Source organism: Pempheris klunzingeri, chromosome 2, assembly GCF_042242105.1.
Source record: "Pempheris klunzingeri isolate RE-2024b chromosome 2, fPemKlu1.hap1, whole genome shotgun sequence".
NCBI lineage: Eukaryota > Metazoa > Chordata > Actinopteri > Acropomatiformes > Pempheridae > Pempheris > Pempheris klunzingeri.
Genome location: NC_092013.1, coordinates 26850020 through 26863700, shown reverse-complemented (window position 1 = coordinate 26863700; position 13681 = coordinate 26850020). Strand labels below are relative to the sequence as shown.

General features: G+C 40.7%; 1 protein-coding gene across 1 annotated transcript in view; it reads left to right on the top strand.

Moving 5' to 3' along the window:
• cadpsa (Ca2+-dependent activator protein for secretion a) overlaps positions 1-13681 on the top strand; it is a 154531-nt gene that overhangs the window by 84285 nt on the left and 56565 nt on the right. Inside the window, exons 10-15 of the mRNA XM_070839590.1 lie at positions 247-355; positions 1011-1223; positions 1815-1826; positions 9741-9877; positions 10926-11113; positions 11421-11591. Of these exons, the coding sequence (XP_070695691.1) occupies positions 247-355; positions 1011-1223; positions 1815-1826; positions 9741-9877; positions 10926-11113; positions 11421-11591 (830 nt within the window). The remainder of the gene's footprint in view (positions 1-246; positions 356-1010; positions 1224-1814; positions 1827-9740; positions 9878-10925; positions 11114-11420; positions 11592-13681) is intronic.

Below are 13681 nucleotides of genomic sequence, written 5' to 3'. Positions count from 1 at the left end.
ATTAACAAATCATACTGCACCAGCCCAATACCGGAGAATGAAGGGATGTGACTGAAGGTGGATCAAATAAATCTTTTCCATGTATCATGTGTTTTCTAGGACAAGCAGAGTAGATGTATATTTGCCTGACACATGTATAAAGCAATTTCATTCCGGTGGTTTTTGCATGAATACACACAGTATGTAACGTCTTCCATTATGAGAAGTCTAATGAATGAACGTTACCTCTTTCTGTGATTGGTACAGGTGAGTCAGTACACCTTTGCAATGTGCAGCTACAGAGAGAAGAAAGCTGAGCCCGTTGAGCTCCTCCAACTGGATGGCTACACCGTGGACTACACTGACCCCCAGCCAGGTAACAGCAACCATCACAGCATCACAATCTGAAGTGCAAATTTGTTTGTTGAAGCCCCCCGCACACCCAAAGTCCACCCACATAGGCATTTTCACTCATGTAGCCTGATTAGACGTCTTCTCAGAATGGTGTGTTGGTATACAAACTGACATCTCCATCACTGTCCTGCTAATTTTGTTGCACCTGTGATTATTGTTATTGGCACATGTATCAGATAGACAGATATTACGTAGTTCCAGGCAAAGCTCCATCCAGGTTCGACCTGACCAGAAGTCTCATCAGTCAGAGAATTGAAGAACAGCTGTGTTAGTGTGGAGGGCCTTTAACAGGAGTTGTGTGCACCATGCTACACTACACCCATACACATTAACATGTCTGTGAACTCACTCACTGGAATACATTTCAATTTACAATTGTATTTTGCTCGTCCACTTACTGTAGACCAAATAGTCCTGTGCTGTAGCCTAACGTGATCGGCGATACTGACAAGTGAAATAAGTGATCATAGTCAAATTTAAAGGTGACAGAAGGTCAGCCTCTTAACTTCACTGTCACACAGTCTCTGTCCACACTGAAACTGTTTAAAGTGTTGTTCATTCTCATATATCTATAACACACGAATCAAGAAATCCGTCTCCTTCTGTCCATCCTCCAGGTTTAGACGGTGGTCGGACGTTCTTCAATGCTGTGAAAGAGGGCGACACTGTGATCTTTGCGAGTGATGATGAGCAGGACCGGATCCTATGGGTGCAGGCCATGTATCGAGCTACTGGCCAGTCACACAAGCCAGTTCCTCCCACCCAGGTCCAGAAACTCAACTCGAGGGGGGGCACAGCGCCACAGCTTGATGCACCCATATCTCAGTTCTGTAAGTTTTCAACTCTCAGATATTCTCACACCACACAAATGCTTCCCCCCAAACAGGATGGGACCATGCCCCTGTCTATTATCTTTTTTTATTTGTGAACTTGATGATGTAGCATCCATTTTATCTGGTGTTATCACATTTTTAGTATAATATTTGAGGCGGCATTTATGTAACTGTTGTGTGTGTGTGTGTGTGTGTGCATACAGTATGTACAGTATGTGTGTATACATGTGGATATATTATCTAATGTTATAATGGCAGCAATCCACAAAGAAAACTCGAATAAAGCACTTTAGGCCCCTCTCTTTATCACTCATAGCTTCTTGTTGTGCTCAGTCTGTGTCTTACTGTGCAGATGTCCTCACAAATGTTTTGACACATCAGCCAATGATGTCCTTAGTTTGTCTTCTTTCTTGTCGTGTTTTCAACTGTTACTGTTGTTCTTTATCTGTGTGCTGCTTCGCTCTTTGTTGTAGAACTTCTGTAGTGTTAAAGTGTCGGTGGCTTTGCTGTGTGTCTTTATGTTTCTCTGTTTGTTCTTTCTTCCTTTTCTTCTTCTTTCTTCTTCTAAACCCTGAACCTGCTATCTAGCTGGATTAAAGGGTAAGTGCTCTCCTCCCCTTTCTTTCTCTTTCTTCCTTTTGTTGTCCATCACTCTTCCTCTTTTTAGAACTTCTGTTGTGTTATTTCTGTTGAAGGACAGAAATATAAGACATAATAAGTTTAACATGCATGCAGAAATGATTTGCTATGGCTGTTCTTCTGTCTGCATATTCACCATCTGTACAAGAGGTATGGACTAGATCCATGTGTCATGGATCAGCCTAGAAAAGTGCTGCATTGTAGGTCCTTTTTTAACAAGCTTTGTGATGGTTACTATATCATACCATTTGAAAATCTGCTCAAGTATGAATTATTTTCGTGATTACTTCTTATGGGATTATACATAAGAGGCCTTTCACACACTTTTTTTTGGGGGGGGGTTTCAAGTTTATGTTTATGTTATAAACTGAGAAGAATTTAAATGCTCAACACAATTGGATATAAGTTACCTCATGTCATCTAGAAAAGGTCCTCTGCCTCATTGAGGATTAGGAAAACTATATATTTGCAGATATGTTTACAGCAGCAGTTATAGTCAGATGGTTTTTGTCTTTGGCAGATGTTGCAATAATGTATGATTTAATGTCCTTTTGGTGACTGTTTACATTCACAAAATATTTGGATTTTTAATAATGTTCTGAAAAAACAACATGTGCTATTTACATGGAAAATGAAAATGATTATTCCACTAATATTCCACTGAGGTTGCTGTTGCAATATTTGTGCATATCCACAAACCCGTTGATATCTAAGTCTTTCAGCATGTTGAAACCAACAACCAGAGATGTGAGCCTGTTATTTTGTCCAAAAAATGCTCCAAAAAACAGAATAATATCGACAAATCCCACATGTCTTAATTGGAAAATGCTACATTCATAATATCCAAACAGAATAATGCTGTTTACTTGACCCGTGTCAAATTTGGTCTATTGCCATGTTCAGAATAATAGTGGAATGGAAGTGTGCATGTAAACATAGTCAATGTTTTCAACTTTAGATACCTGCTATAGCCCTGCCGTCACCCATGTCTCATGTTGGGTTGGTGTTAACCTACAACCTAAATGTATTATCTCATTTTAAGGCATTATCAATTTGCTTTCTCGTTGTGATGTTACATTACCAGAATTTTAAACTTTGACATGAAAAAAAGTCGATAATGATACTCGATACTCTTTCAATACCATGGCCGCACATTGCTGGTATAGAAAAAGTCACTGAACACAAAAACAAAAAATATGGACAAAAAAAGCAATCAACCAGACTGCTTTTGTCTGATTGATCAGGGAAAAGCCCCACTCTCATTTGGGGCATGTAGTGTTACCATGGTTACCAAATAACTGAATAACTTATACACTTATTCCTGAAGAACTCCTACCAGATAGATTTTTGAGAAACTTTTTTGAAATAGGACAGAGATCCACCTTTTAAGCTGCCTGTCCACTAAAGCATCCTAATTTTGGATAAACATAACGTTATGTTGCTGAACAACAGCTGTTATTGTGTAAAACATGATTAACTTGACTAGTGCCAGTAACATTAACTGACAAATGCTAAGCTAGCCAGCTAATGTTAGCTGTGCTCTATGGGAAAAAGCTATGGTAAGTCGCCCACTTGGGGGAAACACAAGAAACTAAAGCTTTTTTATTAATGAAATCCATAGTGCTTTCAATACTGTTAAATGTATATTTAATGGAGAAAGTGTCATTTTAAACTTGTCGTATAAAAACTATAAAGTAGGGACTTTTGACAATCTTATTCTTTGGTTAGTGAGACACTGTAAAAACCCTGTGCTGAAAGATATCATCTTTAGAACACAATGAGTCAGAGAGAAATCACATAATAACACACTAAATGAAAAACTGCTTCCTGTGTGCGCATGTGTAAGTGAATTTACTTGGCATGCTGTTTTTGACACAACCACTGGAGTCCTACTGAGTCCCTGCAGCTGGTAATTACCAAGTTAAAAGTGCCAGGCCATGAATAATACAGTGGGGTTGCTGCACAATTAAATCAAGCAGCAATCAGTCAATGTTACCAAATAAGTACTTGTTAGTTCACACCTGGATCAGTGCAATGAATAATATAACATCATGTCACCGCCACCCTCCCACCCTCCCACCCTCCCAACTCCACATCAAAATAGACTACAGTAAAACATCGTAACACCAAAGACAGAATTAAGAGATTTGTTTTCAGCTGCTGAGAGGTGAAATTAATCTTCACAGTTTACTCTTTTTCTTGTTATGATGACTGACAGTTTAATTTGTTTTGACAGATCTTACTGCCATAAAACAAGTTTATAATTTTACTGTAGCTTGACTGAAATTAAAAAGGTTGAGGGGGTTGTTCTAGCTAATACATTCTTCAAATTATTTCATCTCTTCTATCACTTTTTGTCAAATGGCAGATATGCATACATTTCCTAAAACGATGAAGGTCTTCAATGAATTTCAGTCATTTGCAGTTAATTTGCACAAGCTAATAAGTTCAGCACAGCAAATGATGTATCTCCAAAACAATGCTAAGGCATTAGAACATATTATGCTATTGTTTTATTATTCATTTCATACAACATGCATCGGGTAATTAAAGCATGATTAAGGTTTTTGTGGTTCCGTTTAGACAAGTCATAGCGCTTGGCTAATGTTACAGAAAGATGCTAATCTTGGTTCCACACAGGAAAAAAACACTCATTTGCAGTACAAGGCGTGATGTGAACTGTCTGGTTTCTAATGTTTGTGCTTTGAACACTCAACCATCCATCCCCACCTCTCTACTATGACTTGTTCCTAGAGTACAAAACACATTTTGAATGCCCCACCTACTGCATTTAAACAAAATGTTGAAGATGAACGTAATAAGCATCAAATATTCATAATCAATATATTAGCTGATGCAAGTTAGTCCCATAAGACAGCAACAGAAAATGTTATACTGTAGGTTCCCTCTGCAGATTTTTTTTACTGTAGGTAGAACCGTCCACATTTTAAGCTGTACATCCATCTTAATTGGGTTTATGGTAATGTGTATCGTTTTGTGTTCAAATTTGGTAACAAGCGTGCTGATTCTCAAAGATTGTCTGTCACCTGCTTCAGACCTTAGTTTATTCACTTCTCAAGAAGCTACTGCAGATATGCTTTTGGAAATATGTGGTTGGGACAGAAGAGAAAGGAAGTGAACTCTTTTAACACAGCTTCTAACAGTATGACGAGTAACACAGCTGCTGTTTCTTTCTCTCCTCTCTTTCCTGCTCATATATTGCTAGAAGTTTAGTACATTAGCATTGTGTTTGTAGTTTGGACAAGGGTTAATTGAGACTATCACCATTATCAGGTCAAAATGTTGTCTTCTTATGTATTTTAAATAACAGCGTTGTTTAAGGCGATGACATTTTCTAATGGGTCTCGTGAGCTTAAACACACACCAACTCCACCCGCTGTATTCTTTGTAAGCTTGTGTACTGGCATCAGCAACTTGCTGGGATACTCCACTGTCCTCTGTATGATGTACCCAGTGTGTGGTATGCCATCTACTGATGTGTCTGTTGTGTGTTGCATGTCATCCTTCAAATTTCTAGTTACCGGAAATCAGGCTGCCAGTCCAGTACTGACCTCTGACCTCTAGGGTCCCTCCGTCTTACACACTCTTCCTGATATTCATGGAGCCAATTGCCTCACAGCCATGAAGCTGCAGACCTACATAAGTGTCTGCTGTACAGTACAGTACCCAGGCGTTATTTGTGTGAACTTTTTTTTGTTCATCTCATTAAATGAAAACAACTCTTTCCTGTGTGAGTCTTCGGTATGAAAATCTCTATTTTCACTGAAATGAATGAATCCAGCAGTCATTCAGCTTTTCCCACAGACATATGGTACATGCACTGATGAGCTCTGTCTTGGGAAAATCACCCCAATAAAACACACAGTAAGCAAAATTGTAAAGAGGTGAAGAAGACGATAACAGCCAGTGCAAAAATGCTGCTCCTCACTGTTATTGAACTTAATTATTGGAGGGACAACGGAGCAAACAATCTCACTTATGTTTGTCTTGGTTTCTCTTCATCATTATTATTCTTCCTCATTTTTTGGCACCTAACTACTTCAACACTGTTCAGAGCAGAAGATTCATTCCGACTTCAACATATTCCACTTATTGAGGACATTATCAGAATTCCTAATTTTCAGTATCAACGCAGTCTTACACATTGTACTCTGTGAGTAGCATCCACCTGTCCTGTTGACCACTTGTTCTATTTCTCTCATTTTTGGCCACACAGACACATTTTTTAATGCAGCTATCATGTTAAAGTCCCCCCTCTCTTAATGATATACACATTTAGGCAATAGAAATGATGGTCTTTCAGTAATAAACCTGAAGTGGTTATCGTCTCAGCTTTACCTCTATTAAATGACTTGTGCGATCCAGGAGTCACATGAGCCATACAGCTGACTGAGATCGGTAATTAGTTTGCCTCTCTGTACAAACTGTTCAAACATTCAGAGATCTTTTAGTGCTTATTGTGCACTGTTGGGCTAAAGACTCCATAGACCATCGCTCTCATTTCTACACCTCACACTATATTTTGTCTCTATTATTCCTTTTCTATTATTCCAAACTTGTTATTCTCCTTCAGCTGCTCCTTCATACAGTATTAAATCAGCAATACATTTTAGCTTGATGAATGAAGGCCCCAGTTGTCCTTCCAGCAACTCGGTATAAACGTGTCAGCAGTCAGCAATCCCGCCACACTGTCTTCAGAAATTGCATCACCTAGTTATGATAACAACTCACCGATGATGAGTTTGATACAGTTCACAGTTAGCCCCTAGCTAATATAGGAGAAAATCCCAGCACACAAAACATCCCCCATCTTACAACTGATGTATTAAAACTCAGCAGTGTTGTGTTGAGTTTGAAAACAAGTCAGGTGTTGGAAGCTGTGTATCTTCATGATTAGGTGTACAGTGTTGTGGAGATCTTCACAAGCATAGTCACAGAAAGATCTAGATGTGTTTCATGGTCAGTCCACAAAAAAAGCTAGCCACATGCTAAATCGCCCCAAATGCTTTTGACCATCAAACCCAGGACCAGTAGTGTGTCCGCTGCCTCCCGGTTCCTTTCCTCTGGATCTATAAATGAATAGCAGCCATCAATCATTGTCAGAGCCGTCCTTCCCCAGTCCAGACGGACGGGGGTGACTAATGTCACTGCATGTTACTGTCCAGCCCTCCCGCCTCCATTCCCGCTCACTCACATCAAACAGACCTGACAGGCCACCAGCTACAGACCAAAGGGGCACCACAATGTCACCTTTTTAGATTTTTGGGGGAGGAGGGGGGGACTTGTTGAGGGGACACAATCAGCTCCCAGCATCCCGCTCTTTGTTTTGTTTGTTGATTGACAGCTGGGGTGCCTTCGTTGGGCAGTGAAGAGGACGTTGGCAGACACATCTCTTGATTGTTGTGTAGCTTGGTATAACCTTCATTCACATCTGTCCCAGGTTTGTTCTGACTGGTGGGAAAGATTGTGTCCAGTCTCCATTGTCTATTCAAATGGGGCTTCAAGGAGGCCTGTAGGATTTGCTGTGGGTCGGTTGGTTTTTGGTATTGTGATTACTTGCTAATTTGTTTTGGAATCTCCACAAATGCGACTGAATCCTGCATTATTATGTAATCTCGTTGCCTTATCTTCTGGGCCTTGTGTCAAAAAGTGTGTCTAAAATCTTAATTATTTCTATTTAGATTGTGTGTCCATGTCTTAGCCCAAACAAAGGTGGGTCGAATCACATTACCACAAACCAGTTGCCATACTAATGGAGCTGTGCTGGGTCCAAAACAAAAGCAAATCATTATATTGTTGGAAAAGACATGAAAGGCATGGCTTTAGTTATAGAAAATGTAGGGAGACCATAGATCAGTTCATGTGTTGTACAAGTTCTTCTAGAGTAAATTTCATTCCCATATTTGCCATGCCCTTAGACACTCTATATTTAGGGTTTCCTATATTTAGTCGTCCTGTTTAATATAATACATATGTCTGGCAGGCACAATAGTGGGTGGTATATTATGCTACGATGCTATGACAAATACAATTCTTTGTCTTCAGTTAGCGTCCACACCAAAACTCTCTTGCCTCTTGAGTCAAGAGCAATAAGGCTCAACATTAGCATGGCGCATTAACATATCTTTATATGGGATTTGTAAACGTATTGACATGTAAATCCCAAATCCAAGAAAGTGGAAACAGAAATTTTATTTAAGCTGCCTGTTTAGCAGACAATCATGAGTGGTGTGGGGCCACCACATCCTCGGCTCATTCTGAGATGTTCAGGACAGCGATTAATTAGGGGCCACACCAGGGGGCTGACTGTCAGTGCATTTTAATGAGCCTGCTGTGAAAATAAGTCAGTGAAGTTCTCGCTGCAGTGTGCACAGACATTTTTATTGTTTGTTTGTCTTCCCTTTTAGAGGTAGACGCCTATTTAAGACATTGTTCTAGATTTGTTTTCAGTGTTAATCCACAAATCTTAAGAAACTCAAATATGTTAATTTCTGGTGATTGTGAGGGCTTTTTATGTTAGTCCTCTATTACTAATCTTTGTGTGACTAGCTTATTTCTAGCAGCATTCAACTAAAATGTGATGATTTCGCAGCAGCACTTTAATTGGCTGTTGTGTCAACCTATAGTGTGAAAATGAAAGAATTGAGCTTGGTTGATTTTGAAATGTTTAACTACAAGAATGTGCTCTCCTTGTTCACAAACAGTTGATGAAAAGCACTTAGGAAGGCGCTCATGAGTGCACATACACAGCCGGCAGCAGTAAAATGCTGTGGTTGCACCGATTGTTTGAAACCTTCCCTCCAGGTATTCTCTGATTCTGACTTGGTCTTGTGTACTTGCATCTTTTCTACACCCTGAATGGTAGATACTCATCAGTACCTACTACACTGGCTCTACAAGTGTTTAACCCTTTATAGGGCACTCACTGAAATACTTAGAAATTCTAAAATTCAACCCTAGACCATTACTGGTGGTCATTACAAGACTTTTTTACTTTTGGGAGTTTTTCAAAACAAATTTCAATTTAATGGTGAAAATGAAGGTCAATGAAGTTACCATATATGGTTTCTTGCCGGTCTGTCATGTAGCCTGATTGTCGCTGATTGGCTTGGAGAAATCTCGTAGTTCTACTGCTTCATGGTGAGGCAAGGGGCCGCATTTTGAACTTCCACTTCAGTTACCAAATATGGTCCCGATAAAGGGTTAAGCAGCACTGACAGCCCACTTCAAATCAATGTAGTTACTGGGATGAAGATAGACTTGAACCCATAAAGGTGTTTACAGCTGCATGGATTCAATTTGACATGTATAGACATGAGTGTATGAATATGCATGAACACAACATTAACTTGAACCCCACACCTCAGAACTAACCTTCAACCTCCAGATCAGCAGTCACTTCCTGAAAGCTGCTTGGAAAACTCTCCTGTCCACTTTACCCTGCCTACTGAGTCAAAACTGGCAACCCCCATGAAGTCATGATGGAGTCAATGCTGGAAGCGCAACCTAATATCTGATTGGCACATACAAGTGTAATCACAGTGCTTTTTTTCTTTAACAAAACTTGTAACCATCGTACATTTGGCTCTTTACATTTTGTAAATAGTAAATAATGAGTTCAGTTAATTACTTTATTTACCTTGAAATTGCAGACAACTTTAACCCTTATTATAAAAGTGTGTACAGCATTACTTCATTGTTGGTACTTCAAAAGATTGTTTACTTCAACTTCATTTTTGTGACTTCCATTGCAAACATTATTATCTTCTTTCTGCGACGGTCTGACATTTGCTTTCCTTTTCTGTCGTTCTCTTTGTTTGTCTCCTCACTGGACGGTTAAATGGTTGTGTGCAGACGCTGATCGAGCCCAGAAGCACGGTATGGATGAGTTTATTTCAGCCAACCCCTGTAACTTTGATCACGGCTCGCTGTTTGAGCTGGTACAGCGCCTCACCCTGGACCACAGACTCAATGACTCCTACTCTTGCTTGGTAAGGAAACGCTTTATATCAATGTAACTGCGTAACTGTGATTCAAAGTTGTACCACTCGGCTTTACACACTAAGAGAGATGTAGAAATAGTTGCATGAAGAATGAAAAAAAAAAATGTTTGAGACAAAAAGTTCAAACCTGACATAAAGACAGGATGAACGTTGGATTGTTATTCATGAGAGTTATAAAAAAAAACAGTTGAACTGTCAGAAAGGTGTCAGGTGAGAGGTTCCAGCAGGCTTTGGATGATCTGAGAAGCACTTAAGATGAGGAAGGCTGAACTTAAGAAGGCTGGACCTGAGGGTGTGTTCAAACTGTGTTCAAATTTGAGATCACTCTGGGCTGTCACTCAAACACAACACAATGTCCAAACATACAGCCCTAACACAGCTCATGTCTGTACAGTTTGTTGTCTACGTCTGTGGTTTGCGAGAAGAAGCACAAGTGCTACACGAGCCGTAGGTCCAGCTTTTTACCCTCCTGTACAAATGAAAACGAGAAAAGCTCTGCTCGCTGAAAACAGAGCTTTTGGAAAACACCATCCAGGGTGGAGGTCCTTCAGAACTCTGTTTTTCCTGTATTCAGAGGAACAGGTGAAATGAAGCTTTTGGGACACCCTGACATCATGTCCTTAACTTGAGCATGGCAATTGCTTATATGTTTTGGGCATGCCCACTGAACCTGAGGTGGGGGGGCTAGCGGTTTGTTTGTGTGCGTTCTGGACTGCTAGGTTTATTTGCATGTTTACAAAGCGTTATTCATCAGGACATTGCTGTGCCATACAGAGAGACAGAGTGTTTTCTAAAACACTTGTTTTGGATGGGATTTTTTAACTAACAGAGGGGGTGAATGTGTTTTTATTCAGAGACGGTCAAAGACCCATATGTCTCTACCTAATCTGTGCTGTATCTGTGGGTAAAGATATCACTATTGTGAAGCAGGCTGCCTTGTTTGCGGTCTTGTCTGGCATGTGTATGTGCACTTTAAGATCTGTTTATCTGATCCGAGGAGTCAGACAGTGTTTGTGTGTGTGTGTGTTTTCCACAGGGTTGGTTCAGTCCTGGTCAGGTGTTTGTCCTAGATGAGTACTGCGCTCGCTATGGTGTTCGCGGCTGCCATCGGCATTTATGTTACCTGAGCGATCTGCTGGAGAGGGCGGAGAACGGAGCCATGATTGACCCCACCCTGCTACACTATAGTTTTGCCTTCTGTGCCTCCCACGTCCATGGAAACAGGTACAGATCCAAGTGCTGGTGTGTTCCATGTCCCTCACTACCCCCACAGGTGCAAACTACCCTCATATTGCAATAGTCTTCATGCAGTCACACTATACGTCTAGAATATCAGACCCATCCTCCCCATTTTTATGTTATGAGTTATGAGTTGTGTGCTTCTGTCTATTGGTTTTTACTTTACTGTTCTTTGCATGCTCACCTTCTTCTTTTCTTTTTCCTTTTTTTCCTCATAACCTCTTTACCTTGCTCACAAAATGACCTCCCCCCCTTTTTACCAAACCCCCCCCTTCCACACAAGCAAACCTAGTCAGCGCATGTCTGAGTTGTTAAACTGGCCAGTATCAGAGGCCGAACTTGAACGAGCCCTGTTTCCCTCTGCTACTGAGCTCCCTGCCCAAACTGCTAAGAGGGAACTCAAAATTATTGAGTTCATGAAGAAAATGGACCCCAGGTCCCCAATTTTCTCAGGAACAAGAAGGTAAGTCATCTCATATTCTGTGTTGTTCAACTAAAGAGGAAAATATAAACCTTCTTTAAAATGTTTTAGCCACATGAGCCCCTGGCCCCTGGCTTGACAGATTGGCATGAGAAGTTTTCATTTCAATTTTAGGATTGTTTAGGATTGTTGCGCATGGCCCAACAAGCTTGTAGTTTAGACTAACCTACTTTAGGCGCTAACCTTAGATGTGTGCCGGAGGCTTGAAATATGGCTCTGACAAGATTGCAGCTTTATTTATTAAAAAACAGTGGCGTAACATGTAAAACAACAAGGTGTGCGTCTGGTGGTGTCTCATCCTGCTGACTCTGTTACCACCTCGCTGCCAGATCAGAGGCTAAACAAGAAGCTGAACATGTCCACCTATTCCACCGAAGTACATCTTACACAGACAGAGAGTTCATGGTGCAACATTCCCACTTTAAAATGGCGGTGTAACATTGGCTAAATACGCAGTGACAAAAGGCCCTTTTTTTTTTAATGACAACATGAGGTTGAAGTCAGGGGCTCCTCGACTGATGATATGCATCGTCATGATTTGGAGGCAGCTCTGAAATACACAATGATGGTTAACATTTTGAGTGAAACCTTGTTTTAGGTTATCTCTCACTTAGCCAACTAGGTGTTTTCTGTTGTATTGGTATAAAACTAATCTTAAACTTGGTTTTAGCGGAGCAGTTTTCAGTCAGAGATCAAACGGTGTCTTTTCTTGAAGGTTTGTGGTTTGTGACACAGGAGTCGTCTGGCCTTTGCTCCAGTATGTATCCTGTTATCTGAGTTGCAATATTTACTTCTTGTCTAATCTGCTGTGATGTCTGTGGACATCAAATCTGTCAACATCACAGTCGGCCATCTGCGGATGAAGCATAATAAAGATAGACGAGGGCCACTCCAGCACTGAGGGCAAAGGTCAGGGAGGGCTGTCTGTCAGTGCACCCCCCATCCCCCATCTATCCACCCATCCATCCATCCATCTTTCCCTCTGTCCTGCTGACAAACAGTGACTGAGGACTGAGGCCTTTTCTGATCAGCATGGACAGATGGACAACACTTGCTCCAAGAGAAACAGAGAAAAAAGACAGGGAAACTACATAGAGAACAAATATGATGAGAAAAAGAGTTTCTGTGGAGAGGGAAATGTGGAGGCGTATCAAACTCTTTTTTTCCACTAAAAAAGCAGCATCCACGAGGAGTAGTTTGGTTTAAACTCTGGCATCCAAATATTGTTTCCTGCTGCCAGAGGACAGAGATCAGCACAGTTTACTATTAATATTCCAAATAGATCCACATACATGTAAATTCACATCTAAATGTAGACATTTCTTTTCATAAAATCCAAAAATAATGAGCCCTTCATATCTACACATCCAAACACATCAAACAGAGACCTGCTCTGCCAGTCCAGCCATCATGCCTTGAGGTCAAGGCATGACAGGTTGACAGGTTGTCATGCGTGACGGCCGAATGTCTCCGCTGCCAATGCTGCTGCGTGTGCCCCAGTGCACACACCTCATCCAGACCACCCTCCCACCCAAACAAACACACACACAAACACCCCACCCCCACCCCTGCCTCCTAATAGCCTGCTGGCCTGGAGGTGTTGGTGCACCAAGTTGGACTCGGTTGCCCGGTCGCCTGCTAAAGTGTCAGGATTTGACTTCTGTCCAGCTACATGTCGACTCCATTTAGACTGACTGTTTGTTAGGAAATGGCTGTAGAATAAACAAATAAAATATCAGCTGCTCTTTATTTGATAGAAATAGAGATGAATTAAATTGAATTTGGCTTTAAACACCAATGCGACACCGGAGTGTCTGGCTACATTACGGCTTCTACAGTTACAGGTTACGCTTTATGGTTTTAAGGCGAGTGAAAAACAATCTTAACAACCAGTGAGGATTCATGTGATTTAAAATTTTTCTTGTGCGCATGGAGTTTTAATTTAGAATTTAAAATTCAGTGTCAATCTAAAGAGCACAGTGTATACTATCTTTACACATGTGCAGGGTTGTGCAAACATGTTGAGTTGCAGTGTCTGTGGAACGTATAATATCATAATTATAATCATTTTG